This window comes from Cladophialophora yegresii, assembly GCF_000585515.1.
Source record: "Cladophialophora yegresii CBS 114405 chromosome Unknown aczIN-supercont1.6, whole genome shotgun sequence".
In the NCBI taxonomy this organism is placed as follows: domain Eukaryota; kingdom Fungi; phylum Ascomycota; class Eurotiomycetes; order Chaetothyriales; family Herpotrichiellaceae; genus Cladophialophora; species Cladophialophora yegresii.
The window spans coordinates 2,387,760-2,410,242 of NW_006913050.1; the positions used below are offsets into that span (position 1 = coordinate 2,387,760).

Here is a 22,483-nt window from a genome sequence, read left to right on the forward strand (position 1 = left end):
GGCGTCGAACACTGTGCTCGCTGTCTCTTAAGCAGGACCGGACGTCGCTTCGGGAAGGTGCCATTGGTTATCATCTAGGCACCTACTCCTGATCCGTCATGTCGCTTGAGATAGATACCTACCTAGTAGGTAGCACTAGCGGGTAGAGTGGGTGGTTATCCGCCGCAGTACGGAGCATAGACCGACGTGTATAGCTCATCTGAGCTCACTCACTCGTATTGCAGGGCTCGGACTCGCACAATGCACGACTGTGTCCTTGTTTCTGTCAGGGAGCGCAATTCAACGGCCATCAACAATAATCAGGTGCCTTTCCGAGCTACATACTCTGTACCCAGTACTCCGTCCGGGGTGCTCAGACGGGCTGCATCCCACTTACGCGGCAGCATGACGAACAGATTGTTGAGGCTGGACTCGACTACTTTGGAGGCCCACTACTGCAGAGGGCTTCGCCTTTGGGATTCCGAGACGACATGAAGAATGATACGGAATGGCGGTTTTGTCTTACAAAACCCATTCCGCGATCAAGTAACTAAACCATCACGCATGGAAAATTGTGATATTGACACGTTTCGGCTGCGACGCCACGCGATACCAGGGAATCAGCGAAAAGACGGTGATCGCAATCAAGTAGACACGCTGAATCCGGCAGACCTGGAGTTTGTATTGATCTACTCCGTACTGTCGTTGAAGTACCTCGGAAGTTCTTGCGTTCTCATGGACAGGTCCGCTCCGGACGGATATTTGTTCACGGAAGGAAGCGTGGAGGTCCTTTTGCCAGCTCCGGAGATAGATCGCGTGGCAACGTGGACCTTGCGCGTCGCTTCTGTAACTGCGCTCTTCAAGCACTAATCATCAACTGCTCGAGGTTGGCGTGCAACGGTTCTTTGATCTACGGAGTGTTCACCAGTGCAATAATGCCCAAACCTCAATGACAACTAGGGGCCACGGCACCCTCCTCTCATCTCACAATGTCGCCGCTCAAGCATCTTTGGGCCCGCCTGCGCGCTGTACCATCACACCCGTTCGCAAGAGCAATGGCGACAGTAGGAGGCACATCCATCGCGGCCGTCTCGCTGTGGACTTTGATCGCCCGTAACCTTGTCACCTACGGGGTAAGTAGGTACCTACCTGTGCGAGCGCGCTTGACACATTTGGTATATACATGACGCTGATTGCTCATTTTGGTACCTATACCTAGCCCTCTGAAGGTCCGTCGATGTACCCGACCATCCCGAGCCAGCGGTCCTACAATATCCTTTCGCGACGGCACAAGCACGGCAGAAATATCCAAGTGGGGGATATCATCGTGTACCAGAGCCCTATGTTTCAGGGCCGGAGGGCGTGCAAGCGCGTCATTGGCATGCCGGGCGACTACGTGGTGCGCGATCCCAGTCTCTCGCCTACTGTTGGCGATGCGCGTGTTGTTGGGTTATATGAGGGCGCCGCTGATGGCGTGCGCGAAGAGCCTGTCATGGTGCAAGTTCCTGAGGGACACGTGTGGGTCGCGGGGGACAATCTATCGTATAGTAGGGACTCGCGATTCCATGGGCCCGTGCCCATGGCGCTGATACAGGGCAAGACGTTGTATGTGGGCGATGGATGGTTCAATTGGACGTCGTTGCGCAAACCGCAGTTACAACCAGCTTTGCTGGCGGTCGAAACTACAGCTCGCGACCCAGACGAGAAGATTGGCATGGAGGTCTCCCACGCCGGTTGAGCGTGGTCGACCCAAAGATTACGGGCACAAACACTCAGGGAAGTGATTCCAGCATATCGACACGGATATCGTACACAAAGGGCAAACGCCCGGCTATCTCAACCTCTCATCCTCGAGGTGTCACGTCGCTGGTATGGCAGAGGCTCAACCTTCTTCCTCTTGAGCTCAACCTCGGCTCCTTCAATGCCTGCTCTCTCCATGACCGCGGCGGTACTGTCATCCCACTGCGTCCGGAATAGTGAAGCGCTTATGGGGCTGAGCATATGGCGGCTCATCATACTTCGGACCGTGAAGCCATCCCGCTGGATCTTCTTCTTGGCAATCTCAAGGTCAATAGGGATGTTGTCTTTTTGTTGTAAAATGACAATCGACAGCCGATGGTATGGGCTACCCTTCTGTGCGTAAGGTGGCATCCAGGGGAGAAGAACCTGAGAGTTCGGCGAAAGCCTCGCGAGGTCGACTATCGGTTCGGTTGGGGAGATGACAATGTTGGATGCTAGAAAGTGGCATCTGAAGTCGAAGCCGTCTGTCTCCACGTTAGGTACATCTGCATCGACAACAGCAATGGTGACCATTTTCTCGCCTCGCTCGTAGGATTGTAGACTCAGGCGACAAGGATATTCGCTGAGGTGGGACTCGACGAATTCTCCAGGTTGGACTACCGTGTTGCCAAACACAATCTTCACGTCGAGGATAGGATCCACGTTCGGTATCACATCGGGCACAACCTTCATTTGTGTAATCCGCTGGACAAGCACCTTCCGAGGGTATTCGCGCCATTTCCGGTCCGCTAAATATCGGTAGATGGGTTTGTTCAAGTCACCTGTTGTCTGTCAGCGGCTGCGTACTCGGACTATATGGTTTTCAGCGCACCTAGCCCGTCTTCAAACCTCCTCTTGACGTTGGGATCGTTGATATCGGCCAAAATCTTGAGCTTCTCCAGCTCCTGGGTCATGCTCCTCAATCTCCTTTGCTTATACGCGTCTCCACCCGGAAAGGTGCTCGGATCGACCTCCTGCAACCGAGCAATGCGAGCCCTTTCCGTCTCGATCTTCTTGAGCTTCTCCGCTCTGTCGGCGATCAGGATCTTTCGGGCTTCTTGGAAGCATTGGTATGGCAGTTCATCGAAGGGGATGCCTGGTGAGTGGGCGAGAGCAGCGCGTCGTCGGCGTGAGCCGATGGGGAATTTGCCATCTCTTATGAGCTTTCGCTCAAGGCGAGGAACGTGCACGGTAGCTGGATCGGGATTGTGGTAATAGGAGGGTTTCTGAACTTGGACTTCCTGACAAGTCGCGCTGGTGGTTGAGAACGCTCGCAAGGCAACTCGTGACGAACATGCCTCTATGTTGAGTGATCTCAGGGAGTGCAACACTAATGCACTGGGCGCCCTTGAAGGAGCCATGTCCAGAGTATCGTGTCAGGCAAACACGTGTAATGCCCGCGACATTCAGCAAGCTTCATCCGAACCAAAAATTGTCGAAGCAATTGATTATCCTCCGGCGAAGCATATGCCGGAACACGCATTAGTCACGTGCGCTACAGTTGTGCGCGCCTATCGCCAGCGCCATCCTTGCGCCGGCACTTGCCCGTCTGTGAACCGATCCGCCAGGCTGGCAATTCTCCATCACTAAGCAGTTTGCTAAGCATCAACCAAGCCAATCTCACGGCGCCCTGCGTCCAGCCCTATGCCGAATCGACTATCTTGGTAAAAGGGTCTCATGATCCTTTCGAAGCATCAAGCCGCTTCAGATATGGAACCCTCGACGGTGTACACAGGAGATCCAAATTACTCATTTCAAGCGGCAAATCCGGCTGCTCCACCAATGAGAGCATGTGTTTTGGGTGCTGTTTCGAACAACCACTTCCAGCCCACACGTCGTACAAGTTTACGCAAGCATACCGAGTTCATGGATATTGCTGCGCTGCCGCTGTAGGATCTTATCTTCGGTTCTCTTAGAGATGAGACTTCTCCTTTTGTGAATCCTGGCCACGTCTTCACTGCTTGAGTGTTGGACTTCCACCTCTCCGGCTCTCGTTGTCAATATCACGACGATGTCACACATCGACCGCGGACATTCACATGCGACTACACCCAATGCAAAGGATGGCAAGACTGCTACAGCTGGAGCTGACGGCAGTAATGTCGGGGTCGAGGCTCCAAAGCCCCCAAAGGCTGGTCTCTTGAGGAAGATACAGATGAAGCTCAATCTGGACCTCCCGACTCTACTGCTGATGCTCAAGTGAGTCAGGTGTTGTACCTCGATACAGTCGCATGCTTGAGCTAACTCGGTTTCAGAGGTGCTCTGCCCCCAGCGATTGCTTTGGCTGCGTGAGTTACCTGTCTTTCTCCCAACTTGATGCTTACAGTCTTTAGCTACCAGAGCGACCGCTGGGCAAAGACATATTCAACTTTGGGATACCTGATCGCAATAACGTCGTTCTTATCACTGCCAATTCTGCCAAGGGCGAAGTTCATCCAGTCTATGATCCTTTCGTGCATCACAATATGCTTTGCTGCAGCGGCGGCGCTGCTTACGATACGATGCGCCGTGGCCGCACACCAACCCATCCTCCTGACTCCCGCGTCAACAACGACAGGCTCATCTGGCAGCAAACAAACCCTGGTGTATAGCGGCGCAGCTAATGTGACCGCATGCGCCTTCTTATTTTTCTGGCTGTACTTTGCAAACACCGTTCGAGCAGCCCGCCCGCAGCTTTTCATCGTCTCGATACAGTTCACAATCTTTACGGTGGTCTCCCACACATATGCATCCACTTTCCCAACGATGGAAGCGGGGATGAATTTCGTGGATAGACTGTTGAAGGTCTTTCTCACAGGTTACGCATTGGCTACAGGTGTCTCGTTGTGTATCATCCCCATATCTTCAAGGAAAATCGCTCAGAAGCAGGCCGCCGGCCTGCTCAATATCATGAAAGCTTCATTGTCGATCCACATCGCATATCTACATGGCATTACTACGTCTCAGGCAGGTAGCCCGGGAGTTTTAGACGAGAAAGGAAACCCCTTACCGCTGGACCGCAACCCAGAAGCACGAGTGTCGATGAGAGCGGCCGAAGAAGCGGCTCAGGAATTGAAAGTGACGATTCAGAAAGCGTCTCAATTGTTTGGCCAGTTGAAACTGGAGATTGGTTTTGCTAAGAAGGAAATCGGATGGGGCAAACTACAACCAGAAGATTTCCGCCAAATCTGGGAACGGCTAAAGCACATTCTGCTTCCAGTCGCAGGCCTGTCCACGTTTATCGACATCTTGCAGTCCGTCAAGAGACACAAAGCTGAAAGAGAGAACTTGATCTCTGATCTGGACGCAGTCGAAGCCATCCGGAAGCTCGAGGCCGAGGAATGGCACGAAGTAATCGTCATGTCTCGTGTCCCATTTCTGAAAATGAAGGCAACTCTCGTCGATGGCTTGACCCACGTTGCTTATGTCCTTGAGTTGGTGCCGCAGCCAAAGGCAGCCAAGAAGGATATTGAGAAATCTGCAGACTCAGCCCCAAGCCCTGGCCAACCAGCATTTGCACAGTACTTGACGGATCAAATAGCGATCTTTCAAGACCACCGTCGGGAGACCATGCGGACGTGGTGCGAAAGAAAAGGCATCGAAGTGCCAACGAAGTTCTGGGAAGATACGTCTGCGCAGTACAAATTCAGCGATGCAGCCTCTATTCACGAAACGGTTCGACAAAAGCAGAACCATCAGCAGCTGTATCTCATCCTTTACCTCGAGTACCTGCTTTTGGCTGTCTGCCAATCAATCCTGGATTTTGTACTTTTTGCCGACTCGAAAGTACAAGATGGCACGATGAGCAAGAACAGGCTGATATTCCCCGGCTGGAGACGCCTCCACAAATTAATGCAGAACGCCTTCAAGCAAAAGGACGCGAGTGAAGGTCTTCAAGATGGACCAGCCTCGGGTATCTACATCTGGATGGGCGGTGCTCTACAAAAGCACAAAGACCCCGAGCATCTACCACCAACGAATCTCTATCAGAGAGTAACCAACAAGCTGAGAGCGATACCCAAGTTCCTGGCCTCTGATGCCTCCCACTTCGGCTTCCGAGCAGCAACCGCCAGCATCAGCATTGCAATAATCGGCTATCTACGGCAGACACACTCCTTCTATCTGGCTCAGCGTGGTATCTGGGCAGTTATCATGGTAGCTATTAGCATGGGAGCTCATGCTGGGGCCGGCGTCCAAGGGTTCGTCCTGCGAATACTCGGCACTGCAATCGCAGCGGTCGTCTCAATCACAATCTGGTACATCGGTGACCAAAAACCAGCGGCAATCATCCCGCTAATCTATCTCGTCTTCGTGTGTGGGATCTATGTCATCCTCAAGCACCCCAAACACCTCATCACGGCAGTCATCTCCATGGTGACGACCATCCTGATTGTTGGCTATGAACTTCAGGACAAGAAAGTCGGCACTCAAATCCTCACCAGCAACGGCCAGGTATACTACCACATCTACATCCTCGCGCCATACCGACTTGCCACCGTCATCATAGGCCTAGGGGTTGCCTTCTTCTGGACGTATTTTCCCTACCCGATCACCACGCACGCCACCCTGCGCAAAGATCTAGGCAACACACTCTATCTCATGGCAAACTACTACTCGTGCACGCACTCTACGGTCGAAACCCGACTACGCACAACTCCCTGTCTGGCCAAGGACAAGCGCGCCGACCCCATGCGTCCCCTGGACAAAGCCCGCCAGCGCGTCTTCGACAAACTCCTCGTCATGCTCAATCGCCTGCGCGAACACAGCACCTTCCTCAAATACGAGCCCCCATTCGGCGGGAAATTCCCCAAGCAGACCTACGACGAGTTGATCGTCCACATGCAATCCCTCTTCAACTACATGGCTCTAACGGCGTACTCGTCGCACACGTTCCAATCCTCCTCCTCCGCCCGGGAATCCGACTGGCTCAAGGACTTCCGCCGCATCACCGCACGCTCGCGCCTCACCTCCCCCGAACTCACCAGCACGCTGTGCCTCGTGAGCGCGAGCGTCACGAACTCGCAGCCCCTACCCCCCTACATCACGGTCCCGCACCCGATCGATATCGCCGACCAGCTCGCAGCCATCGATCCCGGGATCCTCAGCATCACGCACATCAAAGAACCCTGCTACGCGGCGTTTGCGGTGCTGGAGATTGCGAGCATCCTGATCATGCAGGAGATGACGGCCGTACTGAGTAAAGTGCGGGATCTGGTCGGCGAGGTCGACTTCAGTGTCCATTTCGGTGGTGGGCCCCAAAGCGGGAGTACCTTGAGAGGCACGTTAAGCGATAGTGATCTTGATATGAGAGGCGAGAGAAATCCACGGCATTCGCCTTCGCATCCACGTCCACACCCACAACCGCATCCAGCTTTGCACACGCGTGAAAGTGGAGGGAACGACACCGAGGGTAGCAAGGGTAAGGTCGATTGAAGACTCGTACAACCCGGGAGAAGGGCTTCGAGTTGCTGTAGCGGTCGGTGTGTTTCATTTAGATTCGATTAGATGCACAATGTTTTCCAATGGAATGGCTTAGACTGCATCGACGATGCGAGTGGGAAAATAGACCCCTGGGGAACAGACGGCAGAATGGTAATCCAGCAAGATATTGCAGATCACAAGTTGGTATGCCAGGGGCGTCCGCGGACTGTGGTCTGTCTAGTTCTCATCCCGGTACTGACCCTTGGAACTGCTGAGCAGACTAGATGTCGGAACTCTGTTGTACATACATACATACATATACTGTGTATTGATAATATCTAGTTTACATTCGCTCGAGGACTGCCGCTTTGACTGGCGCTTCGTGGGTTATACCCCCTTTCCCAAATATGCCCTTCGCCTGGGTATCTCTGAAGAAGCATGAGTACCTAACCAGTATAGAATGTGCTTAAGCCATGCACGATCTTTTCTCAACCTCGATAGCATACGCCTCGCTAAGGTCAATAGAACAGAGTGAGTCCTTTTTGTGCCCGCAACCAGGAAATAATCTCCTCGTCCGTCCAGAAAATCGAGTTCAGAAACTAACTGAACATACTGTCAAAGTCGTCCACGTTGATGTTGTCGAGGGTGTCCATGTTCATCATGCCGTCGCCGTCGAGGTTGATGTTGTCGCCGAAACTCATGTCATTAGCATTGAGGAAGTAGTCAAATTCATTGGGTCCCAGTTGTGGCAGGCTGAAGTCATGCATGTTGGCAGGCTGCTGCTGCTGCTGTTGTTGGTCTTGGTGCTGTTGCTGTTGCTGTTGACCAGCCGATATATCATTTTGACTGGCATCGCCTGCCAGATCATTTCCAGGAGGCAGCCCGTTACTCGTAGTTCCGGGCATGCCGAATCCGCCATCATCGCCAGTCTGGTTTGCGTAGGACTCCAAACCCGGCAGAAGAGAGTTTAACGAGGTGTCTTGCAGGTTGAGATTGACACTGTCCCCGCCATAGCCGTCTCCGCCAAAGCTGTCCAGGTCGAAGGCCATGTCGTTGCCTCCGCTATCCATCATCTCTCCTGACGGTTCACCGAACATAGATTCAAAGTTGAATGCCTCGGTCCCGGAAGCTGGAGTATCTTGCGGTGTTGGTTTGGGAAACTCCTCCGTGGTTGTCTGTGTCATTGTACGCTCAGGAGGTTGCACGGGTTCCGGTGGTTTTGGCTGCTCGTGTGGTTTTGGTGCCGGTGGTGCAGTGGGTTGAGGTGCTTTGACGTCTGCAGTTGCCGACACTTTGGGCTTGTCTGGTGGTTTGGCCGTAGCAGGCTTGTCTCTTTGTTGCTGCAACGCTTGAGCAGTGGACTTGCCGGGCGCCACAGCAGGCTGCGGAGCAGGTTTCTGGACAGGAGATGGCTGTTGCAGCTTCGGCTGCTGCGGCGGTGGGGGCACGGGTTCCTCTGGTTCTTGCGTCTTGACGCGCTTGGGGGCATTCTCTCCCTCTGCCTGTTGCGCCTTGTCCTGGACGTCTTGAACCTCGTCTCGCTTTCTTTTGGCGCTTGAGGCGCTGTCATCTCTTGCTTTGGCCTCGCGGCGCGCCCTGTTCGCAGCTAGTTGGCGCTCAAGGTACCATTTGGCATTGAGGATCTGGATCTCGCAATCGTCGAGCGCATCATGGAACTTCTTTGCGGTTTCGGCCAGAACGGCTTTTGTTGCTGGCGCGAAGTTCACAGGGTCTTTCATCACGTAAGCGATGCGAGCGACCGAGCCCATGAACATTGCTTCGACCGTCTTCACCGGGTCGTAGGGAGGTTTACTGGCCGCCATCGAGGAGTGGAAGAGGTCGTAGCCGCTTGGGGGAGAGGGCTGAAGGACGAAGGGAGAGACGCCGTCGGCTTCTGGAGGTACGGCGGAGGTGAGCAACGATGGTCAAACGAACCAGGTAACGAGAGTCTTCATCCTATACGCGTGAATAACAATACTGGGTAGCAAATGGCCTTCACGTTGACAGCGGTTTGCGCAAAAGGCTGTCGGGCGGGTCAGCAGCCCACGCGATTCTCGACGTTTTGACTCGGAAAGCGCCTCGGCCACTCAGCAGGTGCAGCAGTTCAAGCGACCCAAGGGACCTAAGTGACCCTCCCGGAGCACCCATGCGCGGCTCGAAGCCTAAACGGGAGCGAGGGCGTAACTTTGTTCTTGCCGTCGAGCTAAAGCACACCTAAATTCCGCGACAGGCAGGCGGGTTCAAGCTTTAGAGGCCTAAAGAAGCCACGCCGGGAAAGCCCAGGCGTGCCAGGATTCTGTGATAGGCGCTGCGCCGCACTCCGCACCCTGTCACCAGGCGGCAGGCAGCCCACTCCACGTTCACGCTGCTGAGTAAAAAGCAGCTTCTTCACCACCTCGTCACGTTCGTCCTTCAACCATCGAAATTCGAGCATCTCTTGTTCCATCTCCTCTTCCATTACTGCGTTGTCGTTGTTCCTTATCGTCTCTCTCGTACGTCGATTGGAATTTCTGTGCATTGCAAGCTGGGCGTTGGGAAAAGAGCTCGAGCGATTTCTTGTCTCTCCCTTTCCTTGACATCTCTCAGTGCTCTCTGCCTGCTGTGTTGGCTGGTCTCTTTCTGTTCTGCTGCTATCCCACAATCTCAAGCTGCGGCCGGCCTGTCACTCACCTTGTCTCGGCGCGACCTTTCTGGCGGCCATCTTACCTATTACGCGAACGAGTCCTGCCTCTCCTCATATTCTCTCTCTCCCACTACTTCAACAATATTCCTGGTTGGCTTGTCACCTTGATAGCGATTCTTGTCGACGTCTTTCAGCGAAATTTCTTTACCTCTCTCCCCACGACCCGAGCCGACCCACTCTATCACCACTTGTCTCCCCGCAATATCCATACGAGGGACTGATCAGTCGCGAAATAAAAAGAATCCACTCGAGCTCCTACCTGCGACTCCAAACCTGCAATACTTGTCTTTCTATTCGAATCGCATTCGCCGTGCGGCGCACTAGTTGTTTCTAGCTTCAGTCGGATCGCTACACAAGCTTCTCATCTCTTCAACATGGCAGAAAACATTCCTCCTGCGACATTGTCCCCTCCACCTTCGACGTCTGGCGTCACGGGGTACGATGCTGCGAGCGGCAGCAACGGCCGTCCACCCACTGGTATGGGACCTCCCGCGCTCCCTCCTATGGTCATCCCGCAGAACAACAACAACGTCGCGGCTCCTGTTACACCTGGCAGTGCCCTGTCACCTTCTTCCGGTGGAGTGGTCCGTAGAGCGGCCCCCGAACCAAACAAGAGGGCGTTGTACGTGGGCGGACTCGACCCTCGAGTCACCGAGGACGTGCTCAAGCAGATCTTCGAGACTACAGGTCATGTGGTCAGTGTCAAGATTATCCCAGACAAGAATGTGAGTACGTCGCACATCATATGGAGTTGTCCTGACTAACAACGCCAGCAGTTTAGCTCGAAGGGCTTCAATTATGGCTTCGTCGAGTACGATGATCCTGGTGCCGCTGAGCGAGCCATGACTACGCTCAATGGCCGGAGAGTCCATCAAGCTGAGATCCGCGTCAATTGGGCTTACCAATCCAACACTGCGACCAAGGAAGACACCTCCAACCACTTTCACATCTTCGTCGGTGATCTCAGCAACGAAGTCAATGACGAAGTCTTGCTGCAAGCCTTCTCCGCCTTTGGCACCGTCTCCGAAGCTCGCGTCATGTGGGACATGAAGACCGGCAGATCGCGTGGCTATGGCTTTGTTGCTTATCGCGATCGGTCCGAGGCTGAGAAGGCTTTGGCTTCGATGGATGGCGAGTGGTTGGGAAGTCGTGCAATCCGCTGTAACTGGGCGAATCAAAAGGGACAACCTTCAATCTCTCAACAACAAGCTATGGCGGCCATGGGAATGACCCCTACCACACCGTTCGGTCACCATCACTTCCCCACTCAGGGTATCCAATCCTATGAGATGGTCGTCAACCAAACGCCGACTTGGCAAACGACCTGCTATGTTGGGAATCTCACCCCTTACACGACGCAAGCAGATCTTATTCCTTTGTTCCAGAACTTTGGTTATGTGGTGGAAACCAGATTCCAATCTGACCGAGGATTTGCTTTCATCAAGATGGATTCGCACGAGAATGCGGCCATGGCGATCTGCCAGTTGTCAGGATACAACGTCAATGGCAGGCCTTTGAAGTGCTCGGTAAGCTCGACAACTTCCTTGTCTCTGCTGCGTTTCTAACAGAATCAGTGGGGCAAGGATCGTCCTCCAACTGGTCAATTTGACACCTACTCCCCTCAGACCCCCATGGGTTCTGCTTCTACCCCTGGTGGCTATAATCCAGCGTCGCCGTACTACCCGCAATACCCCGGTCCAGGACCAATTACGCCACAAGGTACGTTTCAAGCCGCGGCATGCGATGAGCAAAACTGACTAGACTCCAGGCCCTAGTCCTGGTGGCCGCCCAGGATGGGAATCTAACCATCTCGCCAGTCCCTACACCGCGTCGCCGCACTCGGCATACGGCCAGGCACCACCATCTGCTGGGGGCTACGGACGAGGTCAGGCCGCACCTGGTGGAATGTATCAGCAGCCGCCGCCGCCATCTTTCAACAACAACTATCCTGCTTATCAAGGATAGCTTACGAGAGCATGAGGTATTTCCAGACATGGTGTCAGAATCCTTGTTAGGAGGGAGTCCTCCCGCCATTGCATCCACCTACGACTACTTCGCCTTTATGGGCCTTCCAGTGCTAGGGTTTGCGGGCTCTTTCATCATCGGTTTTAGCCCTGCCATGTTGTCTTCATTGTCGCATGGGAGGTCTCATTGCTGGACGGGAATGAGCAAACTACAGGCGCAGTCCTCACAAGAAGCACCGGTCAAGGTATGAATCTTGGTTCGTGGGGGCAAGTGTTGGAAGTCAGCGGCAGTCACTTGGACCAATATCTTACGATGGATGCAGGGCCATGGACATTTCAGGCAGAACGCAACCTCATTCGAGCACTAATTGATCACGATTGTAATTGGTTAAACTCAGCCACGAGCAGGATACCCCTAAAAGTACCTTGGGACATTGACATAGCGACATCACATCAAAGAAAATCAAATCATTAATATCATCCACTGTAGCGTGATAAATGTTCTCTACTGTGGTACTAGGAAGCAGTGAAGCCGGATGAGACAGACAGAGATCTCAGCCTTGGTGTACCACAGCCTTGCTGGAAGACCCCACTGCGGTCATGCATGCGGCTCGAACGCGTTCTTTCATTGCCTCACGCGTCGCAGTCTTCACTCAGCTCCCGTCAACGCACGCGGCGATGAAATGTTTATAGACGACTGAGGTTGGGTGTCCCTTCCTATCCCGCAGTCCACTTCTTTCCTCTCTTGCTGCCGCACCTACCGTTCATGCGCCTTTGCCCCCTCCAATTCCTGCTGCGCTCCTCGACCAGCGCGTCGAGATCTCCCAAGCCGTTCTCCCATCCCACCATGCTCGGTCGAGCAGCCCATCGACATGCTTCGACGACGGCTGGCGACAAGAAGCAATCGACTTTGTTGTCCAACTCCTCTGCAACCAACATCCCACCAGCAAATAGTCGGAAGCGAAAGCTCGATCGAAGCATGAGTACCACCAGCAGTTTGGGATCCCTCCATCAGCAGTCGTGGCCAGATGAGAATACTGAGCCTGCCTTTGTTGACCTCACAAACTCGTCCGAGAAGCACTCAGATATACGTTGCCCTATACTCAATCCCGTGGATGCAGTATCCTATCCTTCCATGCCACCTGTCTCGAAGCATTCACAAGGAGAGCCAGCCAGTAGCGCCCCGGTGTTGTGGTCTTCGTCTCCAGCCGAGCACTTCGAGAATCCCAAGACAAGCGTCTCTTCGAGAGAACTCCCTTCTCCAGCCCAATCGAGACCAGCCAAAAGACGAGTTCTCCCGGCGTCTTTTACCTCCAAACCGGTATTTGCACCTAGAAATGATTTGCACGGCGAGTTGGACCGAGACCACAAACTGGAAAAAGCGACTGCGCTTAAGCAGCATCAAGGCGGTGTCCGTCACGAGAAGGCATCTCAGGCCATGTCAGATATGCTGGAGGCATCCTCATTCGCCCACCAACGCGTGGCGGCCTCACTTTCACGGAGCGCTTCCGAACGACCTCCGCAACCACTTACGAAGCCGATCAGAACACCAGCAGCAGAGACTGAAAAAGTGCCAGATGTCTTTTTGAGCGACGAGCAGAAGGCGGTAATGAAAGCCGTCATGGAAGAAGGCAAAAGTGTGTTCTTCACAGGCTCCGCTGGTACTGGCAAATCAGTCCTTATGAAGGCTATTATTGCCCAATTAAGGCATAAGTACAGAGCATCTCCCGATCGATATGCTGTTACCGCCTCGACGGGTCTGGCGTCCTGTATCCTGGAAGGTCAGACTCTGCATAGCTGGTCTGGCATTGGTCTAGGGAAAGAACCTGCGCCCGAACTTGTCAAGAAGGTCAAACGAAATCAGAAGTCCAGACAGAGATGGCTCCGAACAAAGGTGCTCATCATTGATGAAGTGTCTATGGTCGACGGACAACTGTTTGACAAGCTTGAGCAGGTGGCTCGCACAATTCGAAACAATGGTCGTCCTTTTGGTGGCATTCAGCTAGTTGTCACTGGTGACTTTTTCCAGCTACCACCTGTGCCGGAGAAAAATTCAACAGCCAAATTTGTCTTCGAGGCTGTCACCTGGAACACGTGCATCCAACATACGATCTTGTTAACCCACGTCTTCCGTCAAAAGGATGAAAAGTTCGCAAGCATGTTGAATGAGATGCGGTTGGGTAAGATGAGCCCGGCCACCGTGCGGGAGTTCAAAGCCCTTTCTAGGCCACTGAAGGTCGTTGATGAGCTGGAGGCAACCGAGTTGTAAGTGTTTCGATTCCAGGCTCGTTCCTCACCCTGACCTTTGCAGATATCCTCGCCGTGAGGAAGTTGAGAACGCCAACACAAACCGAATGCGAAAGCTGTCCGGCCAAGTCATGACTTTCACTGCTGTGGATTCAGGCAACACCGAGCCTAATACGCGAAAGGCGTTGCTCAGCAACTTTATCGCCCCTGAGGTTCTTGAGCTCAAGAAGGGTGCACAAGTGATGTTGATCAAAAATATTGATGGCCAGCTGGTCAACGGCTCTCTGGGGATCGTGCAGTCTTTTATGGACGAGGGCACCTTCTTCACCTACAAGGACGATGAGCCTACCTTTCTTCTGGCACAAGAAGGTGGCGAGGACGACGATGAGGAGAAGAGGGTTGCACGCGAGAAGATTCGGGAAGCGAGGTTGAAGAACTCGGCCAACGGCGAGCCTAGAAGGCTTTGGCCAATGGTGAGATTCAACCTGCCCGACGGCACATCGCGAAGTATGCTTTGTGCTCCTGATGAGTGGAAGACCGAGGCTCAAAATGGCGAGGTCCTGGCAAAACGAGTTCAGGTACCTCTGATTCTGGCCTGGGCTCTATCGATCCACAAGGCGCAGGGACAGACTCTGAGTAGGGTGAAAGTGGACCTGGGGAAAGTGTTTGAGAAAGGTCAGGCCTACGTTGCGTTGAGTCGAGCAAGGACCAAGGAGGGTCTCCAAGTCTTGCGGTTCGACGAGCGAAAAGTGATGGTGCATCAAAAGGTGCTGGAGTTTTACGCCAAGCTGGCCGGCCATGAGACCTTGGAGAAGCAGCAAGCCAAGAAGAAAGTCAAAAAGGACTTCTTTGCCGATGAAGATGAGTTCGAGGATGACTTCTCCATTGAGGACATGCTCGAGGCGGAGAAGATGCTGAAAGCTGGTGCTGGATCCTGAGAATTGTTTGGCAGGACTAAACAGAGACTACGTACCCACCAGCCGAGAGTGTTCTGACCAAGAGCTATCTCCTCGATTAGCGACGTCTGAGTTCGGCACTATGATGACAATGATACGTAGTAGATGTAGAGCATTACACTAAACACAGAGAGCAAATCACAGTCTGATTTAGCATCCAATATGCAAAGAGATCCGTGCTGTAGCGCAGCCGATAGCATCACCGTGTCCTCTTGCAACGACGGCCGGCTGCGAGTGAGCGTACCTAGGTAGGTACTTAAGGCCTTCGTGCAACATGGTCCGAAGGGGAAAGAGATGCCACCGCTGGGGCGATGCGACGGCTGTGGGCAGACAGGAGGGTGAAATGAACTGTGAAGGATCCATCAGATACTGCGAGCCAGCTGTCTGCTCCTATTCCCTGTTCTGGCATGCTCGTGTGACAAAGAGGGAAACTCCAAACTAATTCACAATTCGACACCGACTGTTCTGGGGCGATGTTCCGCAAGATCAAGTGGCTAGTGCTGCTACCTTGGAGGCAAGGAGACACTGGAGGCCATCTTCTCTATCTTGTCAACACCTAGCCCGCAAGGCCAATCGCTGCCTTGTTGGTCCTCGCTTCCATGTATAAATTGACTTTACATCCCGCGCACCACAAACCGCGCGACTACTACAGGACAGGTACTATTGTAGAGCCTTTCGGAACCAGCGAAGGATCTGTCTGCCCAAACTCCTGGAAACTAATGGCTGTATTTGACTTCAATACGTTCTGTGGTGGCGCGTCGAGGACCGCAAGGAGGTTTCCTGTTACTTTCGTAGGTCCACCACCAGAGGGAGCCCGGAGAGCTTGCCCCGACTTCGACCGCGTGTCCTTCTTCATTCCCTGTCATTCAGTGAGCCTTGTAATACAATTTGGGTCCTGGTCAGAAGATGTGCGTCTTGTCTCCTGAAGACTGTGGAAGGTCATTGAGCAAAGAGTCGTGGAGGAGGTCGGCATGAGAGAAGTCGTTATGGAGCTGTTATTTGGAGGTGAACATGTCGCACGACTTACGCAGACATGCTCAGAATCTCTGTCCCCTCGTCAAAGCCAACCACCAAGTAGATGCTGACTGGCGCCAAATTGGAGTCAACCATGTAGGTATTCCGTTCGAGTTTTGTGAACTGACTAGGTTTTCGGTGTCGCGATGATCTCAAGGCTTGATTGCTCTGACGGAGATATACCTGCCCTCACCCCAATGTAGGTACGACTCGACCCCAGCCATGAGATTGGTGAAGCGCGTGTGCAATCCGAAGACCCGCAAGATCCTATACGGGATGTATCCAATGACGCCAAACAGGCGCCATAACGGGAGGACTTCCTCGGTGAGATCATCTAGCTGGACATCTTTGAAGCCAACTTGTTCCAGCATTCCCATCAGGACGCCTTCCTCGAGCGTGTTTTGACAATGTGAGAGGCGGAGCACATCCTGCAATAGCTCAGAGTTCCGGTTAAAGTCGGCTTCATTCTGCACGAGTACGCCACCAGGGCGAAGTAGACGATAGAAATTTTGCAGTACTTTCAGAGGGTCATCTGCGTGCACGAAAGTCTCCATTGTATAGATACCATCGAAGGAGCCATCATCAAAATCCGTGAGATTGTGGTAATCTCCTAATCGGACCGAGATTTTATCTTGGAGCCCACGGGCTTTGATGTTGCGGTGAGCGTCTTCGACATGGAGCGGTGTAATGTCGACGGCTTCCACTGTAAGGCCTTTCTCGGCCATGCGCATGGCCACGTATCCGGATCCTGCACCGGCGTCTAGGATGCGGGAACCGGGCTTGAGATCAAGCCGTGTGAAGAGATAGTCTTCCATAGCCCGCTGCGCTTTGCCGACCGGGAAGGGCCACAACTGGCCCTGCGGATAGAGTCCACAGTGCCGTGTATTTCCCAGCAGAAGCCAGTATCCTAAGCGTGACTCGAGACTCGTGTAATATTCTTGTACAGAAGGATTGTAGGTTCCATTGTTCGCAATCCCAGCTGTAACATTTATGTGTCAGCCGTAAGTCAGGACAGACGAAGACGCCTTGAACGTACCGAACAGTGCTGCAGCAAAAGCAACGAACAAGGCGAGAACATACCGCCATTTGAAACGGTGCGGCGCCGGCTCTGTTTTCGTGTGTTAGCTGCTACATACGCACTAATGGACCAGAGAGGCTGCCTACCTGTCATGTTGTAGCGCTGCTCCCAATACTCCGAAGGTTATATCTTCTCAATGCTAGCAACAAAAATAGACTGCCGTCCACGACAAAGTTGAAACTTCGACGCGTTGGTGTTGCGGCAGGAGCTATCACGTGCTTACTGGCGGAGCATGGCGCTGCAGGCGCAGTCGTCGGGCGTGGTGGGCGCAGTCGGCAGGCTGATGCTACCTACATACCACCCACACCTCAGTGCACCTCCTGCGAATCGTCTCAGGCGTCCAGAGAGATTGCAACTTCTTCATCTGGTTATCAGGGCGTTTACCCCTGCATGACTCCCTGACCTGATTGTCGAGTATCTGACCACAGAGCCTGAGTGCACGAAAGCCACTGACGGTTCTCCTAAGTGTTGTTCCTCAACATTTCATCCGTGGTTGGCGCTTAGCTGTCGCCATTGCGCCTACAAAGTACACTCCTAAAACCATAGGCGGAAGCATCGCCGTCTCAGTACCGCAGACCCTGCTTCGCGTCGATACTGGTTTCTGATCCTCCTGTACGGGGTATAGCCACAATGTTTCGGCCCGGGCCACACCAAGTATTGCTAGGCTCGCGATTGCTGTTAACCGGCTTATATCAATGGACCCGTCCACCTGCGAGATGAGACAGTGGGTACGGAGTGTCCAAGGTATAATTGCATGAATCTCGGAATGCAATGAACGTCAGCGACACTTTTCCCAAGCAAAAAAGCACCACGATTCGAGGCTGGGTTGCTCAGCCGAATGGACGTGGCACCTTTGACCTACTCGTCTCCTGTGCTGTAACGGTCTTTCTGTGCGGCTGGTCCTCAATCTGCGTCAACGTACCGGCTTCCGAGCAAAGCAAATGGGACATTTTCTGGGACAAATGGCATTTGTTCTGCCTATCCATGCTCGGCCCAGAATTCGTCTTCATGCTGGCACTAGGACAGTACATGCGTGCGGATGCCTCTGTCAAGTTGTACCACGACAAAGGCTACAGGGACTGGACCATTAAACATGGGTTCTATGCAGATATGGGCGGATTCGTTCTTCAGCCTCACGGCTGGAAGCAGTTTCCAATCGACGCGAAACAACTGCTGTACTTGATTGAGCGTGGCCACATCCGATACCCTGACACTAAAGTGGCCCAGATCAATGACAGAAATAAGTCGGACGGCTTAGCAAGGTGTGTAAGGTTGCAGCAGCCACATATGTCGAACCATTGCTTACCTCTGTTTCCCAGGTTCGTTACCACGTGTCAGATCGTCTGGTTCACTCTCAATGTCATCACCCGACCTACGCAAAACCTCGCAGTCACAACCATTGAAATCACAACCATCGCATCTATCGTCTGCACTCTGGCCGTCAACTTCTGTTGGAGACATAAACCAATGGATGTCTCCACGGCAATTGTGCTTGAGACAGACCGCTCGATGTACGACATCCTTAAAGACGCGGGAAATCTCTGCAAGGAGCCCTACCGCATCACGCCGCTCGATTTCGTCAGCCGCGAAGAATGGATAGCCACCAAACTTTGGAGTTACAACGTCAACATACTGCGGAACCTGCACGTTGTGCGCCAACGGCCCAATGTACGCCCTATTCAGCACTTGTCCTCCTTCGGCTTCCCAAAGCTCTCCCGAGGTGGGAGCGTGGTCTGCTTGCTGATGGCTGTGGCATACTCCGCAATACTGATGATCGCGTGGAACTTTGAATTTCCCACTCCAGCAGAGAGACTGATATGGCGTATCTGTACCTCGTTAACCATGGCACTTACTATTGTCGTTGGGCTAGTCGAGATAGCACTGCCTTCACCTCGCGCTCCAAAAGACGAGGAATCGCCCAATGCGACTCAAATAGCCCGGCGACCCTCGCCCAAACTTCTGGAAAGGATTGTCAACAAGCATTTCAATAATTCGAGGGACAAAGATCCCGCCCTGGATGTACCACTAAAGTCGATGCTACTCACGCAGCCCGTCTGTGCTGTCTACACTGTGTGCCGTATATATGTCCTGTTGGAGGACCTCATCGGCCTTCGGGCCATGCCGGCCACTGTTTTCCAGAACGTGGACTGGACTGCTTACTGGCCACACATATGACAATACACAGCTCCTCCTTCGTCATTGTGATCGATGAGACTCGACTCCTCTGCACCAGTGTCTTCCTTGTTGAACTTCGAAGAAAGTTCCCAGGTTTCGACGTGGACAACTCAGGGGCTAAATCACATGATGTTGTAACATCGCTACTCTAGCCCTGGTCAGGAATAGCCTGCAATAGCAGCCCTCGGAGTCTACCTCATACGGAGTACAACTGGAGGTCCATACTCCGCACCGACGATTTTCTCTCTCTTTCTAGGCAATGCACGAATGATGACTTGAAGAGATTCCGCACCCTATTCGAGCTGCCGTGCATCTCTATCTACGCGCATTGACAATCCCGTCCAGACTGTGGGGAATTGTACCACAATATCGGACCAGGCACCCAGCAGGTCCGCAGGTAGGAGGATGGGTTTCGAGGATGGGTTTCAAGGAAGGGCAAACAGAAATGATAGTTCGACGTGATGCCCAGAAAGTTTTGCGTTGACCTCAGGAGGGTGTAACCAAATCGGAAAAGATCTGACATCTGGATGGTGGGAGTAGCAAAGTTGCAGTCCTGTGTAGTGTTCTCAAATAAATCGGCAGTAACAACATCACGTCTGTTAGCGCCTCTTATGTTATCACTGTTCTGCTGGAGTTCTCGCGCAGAGTCGACGCCAGTAGCAGGGGAATGACTCCTCGGTTCCTTTGACGGACAAGTCAGTTGCGGACACAGGTCACTTCGTCCTCTTCTGTCTTCTTCAACATTTCGTCAAAGCTATGAACACATAACGAGATCAAAGTCAGTTCTTTCCTCCCCAACCCTCCTCACTCAGTCCTCGCCATGGCTTCCGACTTCATCGGCTACACCATTTTAGTGACACTGCAAAACCCCCCAAATGCCCAGATCCAGGGTATTGTTGCCGACGTCGTCAATCAGAAACTCTTTCTGCAGAATGGTGCGTCTTCGTCCGCCGTGACCTGTCCCTGCTAACTGAGGATAGTCCTCCTCCTGTGGAACGGGCAGCGGCTCACTTCATATGCCATCGACTCCTCCGCCATTGCAGATCTAGAAGTCTCGCCCAGTCAGCGAAGTCCCATTCAAGAGGAGGAAATACTCACACCAGTTGCCGCAACTCAAAATGTCGCTCCAATACGTTCTGCGCATAACCCACCACAGAAGGTGCCGACGTTCATCGACCCCGCTATCATCAGTTACGCAAAGCCGCCCACGAAAACTCCTTCGATATCTATTCCAGATTCTCATGTGCAACCAGTCTCCCCTATCATGATCGCCGATGGTGTTGTCAGCAATGCTTCCCAAGCACGCTCGCGAAACAGCAATGTGGGTAATAGCTCAGTCTCTAGTATTGCGACAGCGGTTCCTACGAATGCCGGGAAGAGAAATACTCCAGCTAGTGCGACTCTCACAGAGCCGTTCGATGCGTTGAGTCTGGGAAGTGAAGTCGCCCAAGCCCCGCCGGCCTCACTCGCCAACAAGGAAAACAATACTCACACAGCCCCGTCGCAGACTGGGCCTGGAATCATCGACATGAAGGACATCAACGGCCCGTTGAAGAATCAAAAGAAGACCGGGAAAGGCAAGGGCTGGCGTCAAACACCGCTGATCGAAGAGGTCCCCAGGCAGCCCAAGAAGAAGGCCCAGAGAGGTCGGAAAGTGGCGGAAGACCTCAACGGGTGGGCTACAGAAGATGCCACAGACATTCAGGACATGGGCGACTTTGATTTCGAATCCAACCTCTCGAAATTTGACAAGCGACGAGTTTTCGATGACATCCGGCAAGCAGATACCACAGCGGAGGCAGACAGACTGGTCAGCTTCAACCGGCGAGCACGGCCTGGCACTAATGGTGGCCGCAATCTCCATTATACTGAGAATGTCCTCGATACACCGGATGGGAAGGACAGGGATCGATGGAAGAGTGAGGCCGGTGAAACCGAAGACGATCTGCTCGACCGCGACGGCCACTACAGTAGTGGAAGGGGTTCCAGACGAGCCGCCTCCCGGCGGCCGTTACAGTCCAGGAAAGGTAGTGTCATTCCTGCGCATCTGGAGCGAACCGAGTCCCCCCGACCTTTGACGAGGTTGCAAACTTCATCACCTCTGAACGGGTCGGTTTCTGGCATTCGCGCGTCTTTCAAGCTCCAGAACAACAAGCCCTGTCATTGTTTATCGCCTTTGCAGATGCTGGAGATCGAGCAGCTATGCACGTCTGAGATGGGCCTTACAGAAGACATGCTCTCTGAAAACGCCGGCCGAAGCATAGCCATGGCTGTGCTGAAGCTACCGGACATCAGAAGCGTGGTTTTTTTAGTCGGCAACCACAAGTCCGGTGCTAGAGCCATTGCTGCAGCCAGGCATCTGCGAAATCGGAGACTCCGGGTTACCATTGTTGTTCTTGGAGGCGAGCGGGAGGAGATGCTGCTTGAGACCATGAAGAAACAACTGGCCATCTATAAGAAGGGGCAAGGCTATATCGACCGCTGGGATGAATATCAGGCCAAGTCCGTTGCTGGAGGCCCAGTCCCTGACGTGATCGTGGACGCTCTACTCGGTGTGCATGTCACTTTCGAAGAACTCCGCACCGATGATCAAGCAAACGTCTTGGAGATGATCCGCTGGGCAAATCGCAGCTCTCTGATTGTCTCCATTGACGTACCCAGCGGACTATCCGCAACTACAGGGCTCCTAACGGAGGTCGATGGGCAATTCCTTGTTATGAACAGCAAACGTATTGTTAGTCTGGGCGCACCGAAGGCGGGCCTTCTCCACGCCATGGCCATTGATGGTCTGGCCGAACCGCCGTGGCAGGTCTGGGTTGTCGATATTGGAATTTCAGCCGCCGCGTGGCAGAAGCATGGTTCGAGAAGGAAGCACGGTGTGGACTTTGGCGCAGAGTGGGTTGTCCCAGTCAAATTCGTGCTGGGAGCGTAGGCGTGATGTGCTACTTCGGCCACACGACTCGAGCACAAGGGAAAATGTGGTATTGAGGTGGACTCATCTGTAACTTTATTGAATTTCTGCTGCGTTCAAGCGACGATGAAAAGTAGGCTGGCCCACCATGCCGCCAAATGTCCCATTCATGTACTCTTCACGGGAAATTGTGCTGTTTCTCACACCCATCTCAAGGCTTGCGCACTTCATATATTTCCGTGCATCTCGCATTCAATGCCTCCGCAATGCATCGGCCCTGTGCTGCTATTTCTTATG

The 22,483-nt window shown here is 53.3% G+C and overlaps 8 protein-coding genes across 8 annotated transcripts; 5 read left to right on the forward strand and 3 right to left on the reverse strand.

Annotated features, from left to right (window-relative positions):
- Positions 1–968: 968 nt before the first annotated feature.
- On the forward strand, positions 969–1,717 carry A1O7_08888 (uncharacterized protein; the record flags this gene model as incomplete). Its single annotated transcript, XM_007762877.1, has 2 exons — positions 969–1,112; positions 1,199–1,717. The coding sequence occupies 2 exons, from the start codon at positions 969–971 to the stop codon at positions 1,715–1,717; spliced, it is 663 nt and encodes a 220-aa protein (XP_007761067.1).
- A 98-nt stretch (positions 1,718–1,815) lies between these two features.
- A1O7_08889 (uncharacterized protein) lies at positions 1,816–3,119 on the reverse strand (the record flags this gene model as incomplete). The annotated part of the gene is made up of 2 exons (XM_007762878.1): positions 1,816–2,540; positions 2,591–3,119. The coding sequence occupies 2 exons, from the start codon at positions 3,117–3,119 to the stop codon at positions 1,816–1,818; spliced, it is 1,254 nt and encodes a 417-aa protein (XP_007761068.1).
- A 650-nt stretch (positions 3,120–3,769) lies between these two features.
- A1O7_08890 (uncharacterized protein) lies at positions 3,770–7,170 on the forward strand (the record flags this gene model as incomplete). The annotated part of the gene is made up of 3 exons (XM_007762879.1): positions 3,770–3,957; positions 4,014–4,046; positions 4,092–7,170. The coding sequence occupies 3 exons, from the start codon at positions 3,770–3,772 to the stop codon at positions 7,168–7,170; spliced, it is 3,300 nt and encodes a 1,099-aa protein (XP_007761069.1).
- A 587-nt stretch (positions 7,171–7,757) lies between these two features.
- Positions 7,758–8,981, reverse strand: A1O7_08891 (uncharacterized protein; the record flags this gene model as incomplete). Its single annotated transcript, XM_007762880.1, has 1 exon — positions 7,758–8,981. The coding sequence occupies one exon, from the start codon at positions 8,979–8,981 to the stop codon at positions 7,758–7,760; it is 1,224 nt and encodes a 407-aa protein (XP_007761070.1).
- A 1,234-nt stretch (positions 8,982–10,215) lies between these two features.
- Positions 10,216–11,806, forward strand: A1O7_08892 (uncharacterized protein; the record flags this gene model as incomplete). Its single annotated transcript, XM_007762881.1, has 4 exons — positions 10,216–10,566; positions 10,615–11,367; positions 11,416–11,560; positions 11,610–11,806. 4 exons carry the CDS (start codon positions 10,216–10,218, stop codon positions 11,804–11,806), a joined length of 1,446 nt encoding a protein of 481 aa, XP_007761071.1.
- A 4,368-nt stretch (positions 11,807–16,174) lies between these two features.
- Positions 16,175–17,193, reverse strand: A1O7_08893 (uncharacterized protein; the record flags this gene model as incomplete). Its single annotated transcript, XM_007762882.1, has 3 exons — positions 16,175–17,001; positions 17,059–17,130; positions 17,187–17,193. 3 exons carry the CDS (start codon positions 17,191–17,193, stop codon positions 16,175–16,177), a joined length of 906 nt encoding a protein of 301 aa, XP_007761072.1.
- Positions 17,194–17,871: 678 nt separating this feature from the next.
- On the forward strand, positions 17,872–19,275 carry A1O7_08894 (uncharacterized protein; the record flags this gene model as incomplete). Its single annotated transcript, XM_007762883.1, has 2 exons — positions 17,872–18,362; positions 18,420–19,275. The coding sequence occupies 2 exons, from the start codon at positions 17,872–17,874 to the stop codon at positions 19,273–19,275; spliced, it is 1,347 nt and encodes a 448-aa protein (XP_007761073.1).
- Positions 19,276–20,095: 820 nt separating this feature from the next.
- Positions 20,096–22,207, forward strand: A1O7_08895 (uncharacterized protein; the record flags this gene model as incomplete). Its single annotated transcript, XM_007762884.1, has 2 exons — positions 20,096–20,210; positions 20,256–22,207. 2 exons carry the CDS (start codon positions 20,096–20,098, stop codon positions 22,205–22,207), a joined length of 2,067 nt encoding a protein of 688 aa, XP_007761074.1.
- Between the last annotated feature and the right edge of the window lie 276 nt (positions 22,208–22,483).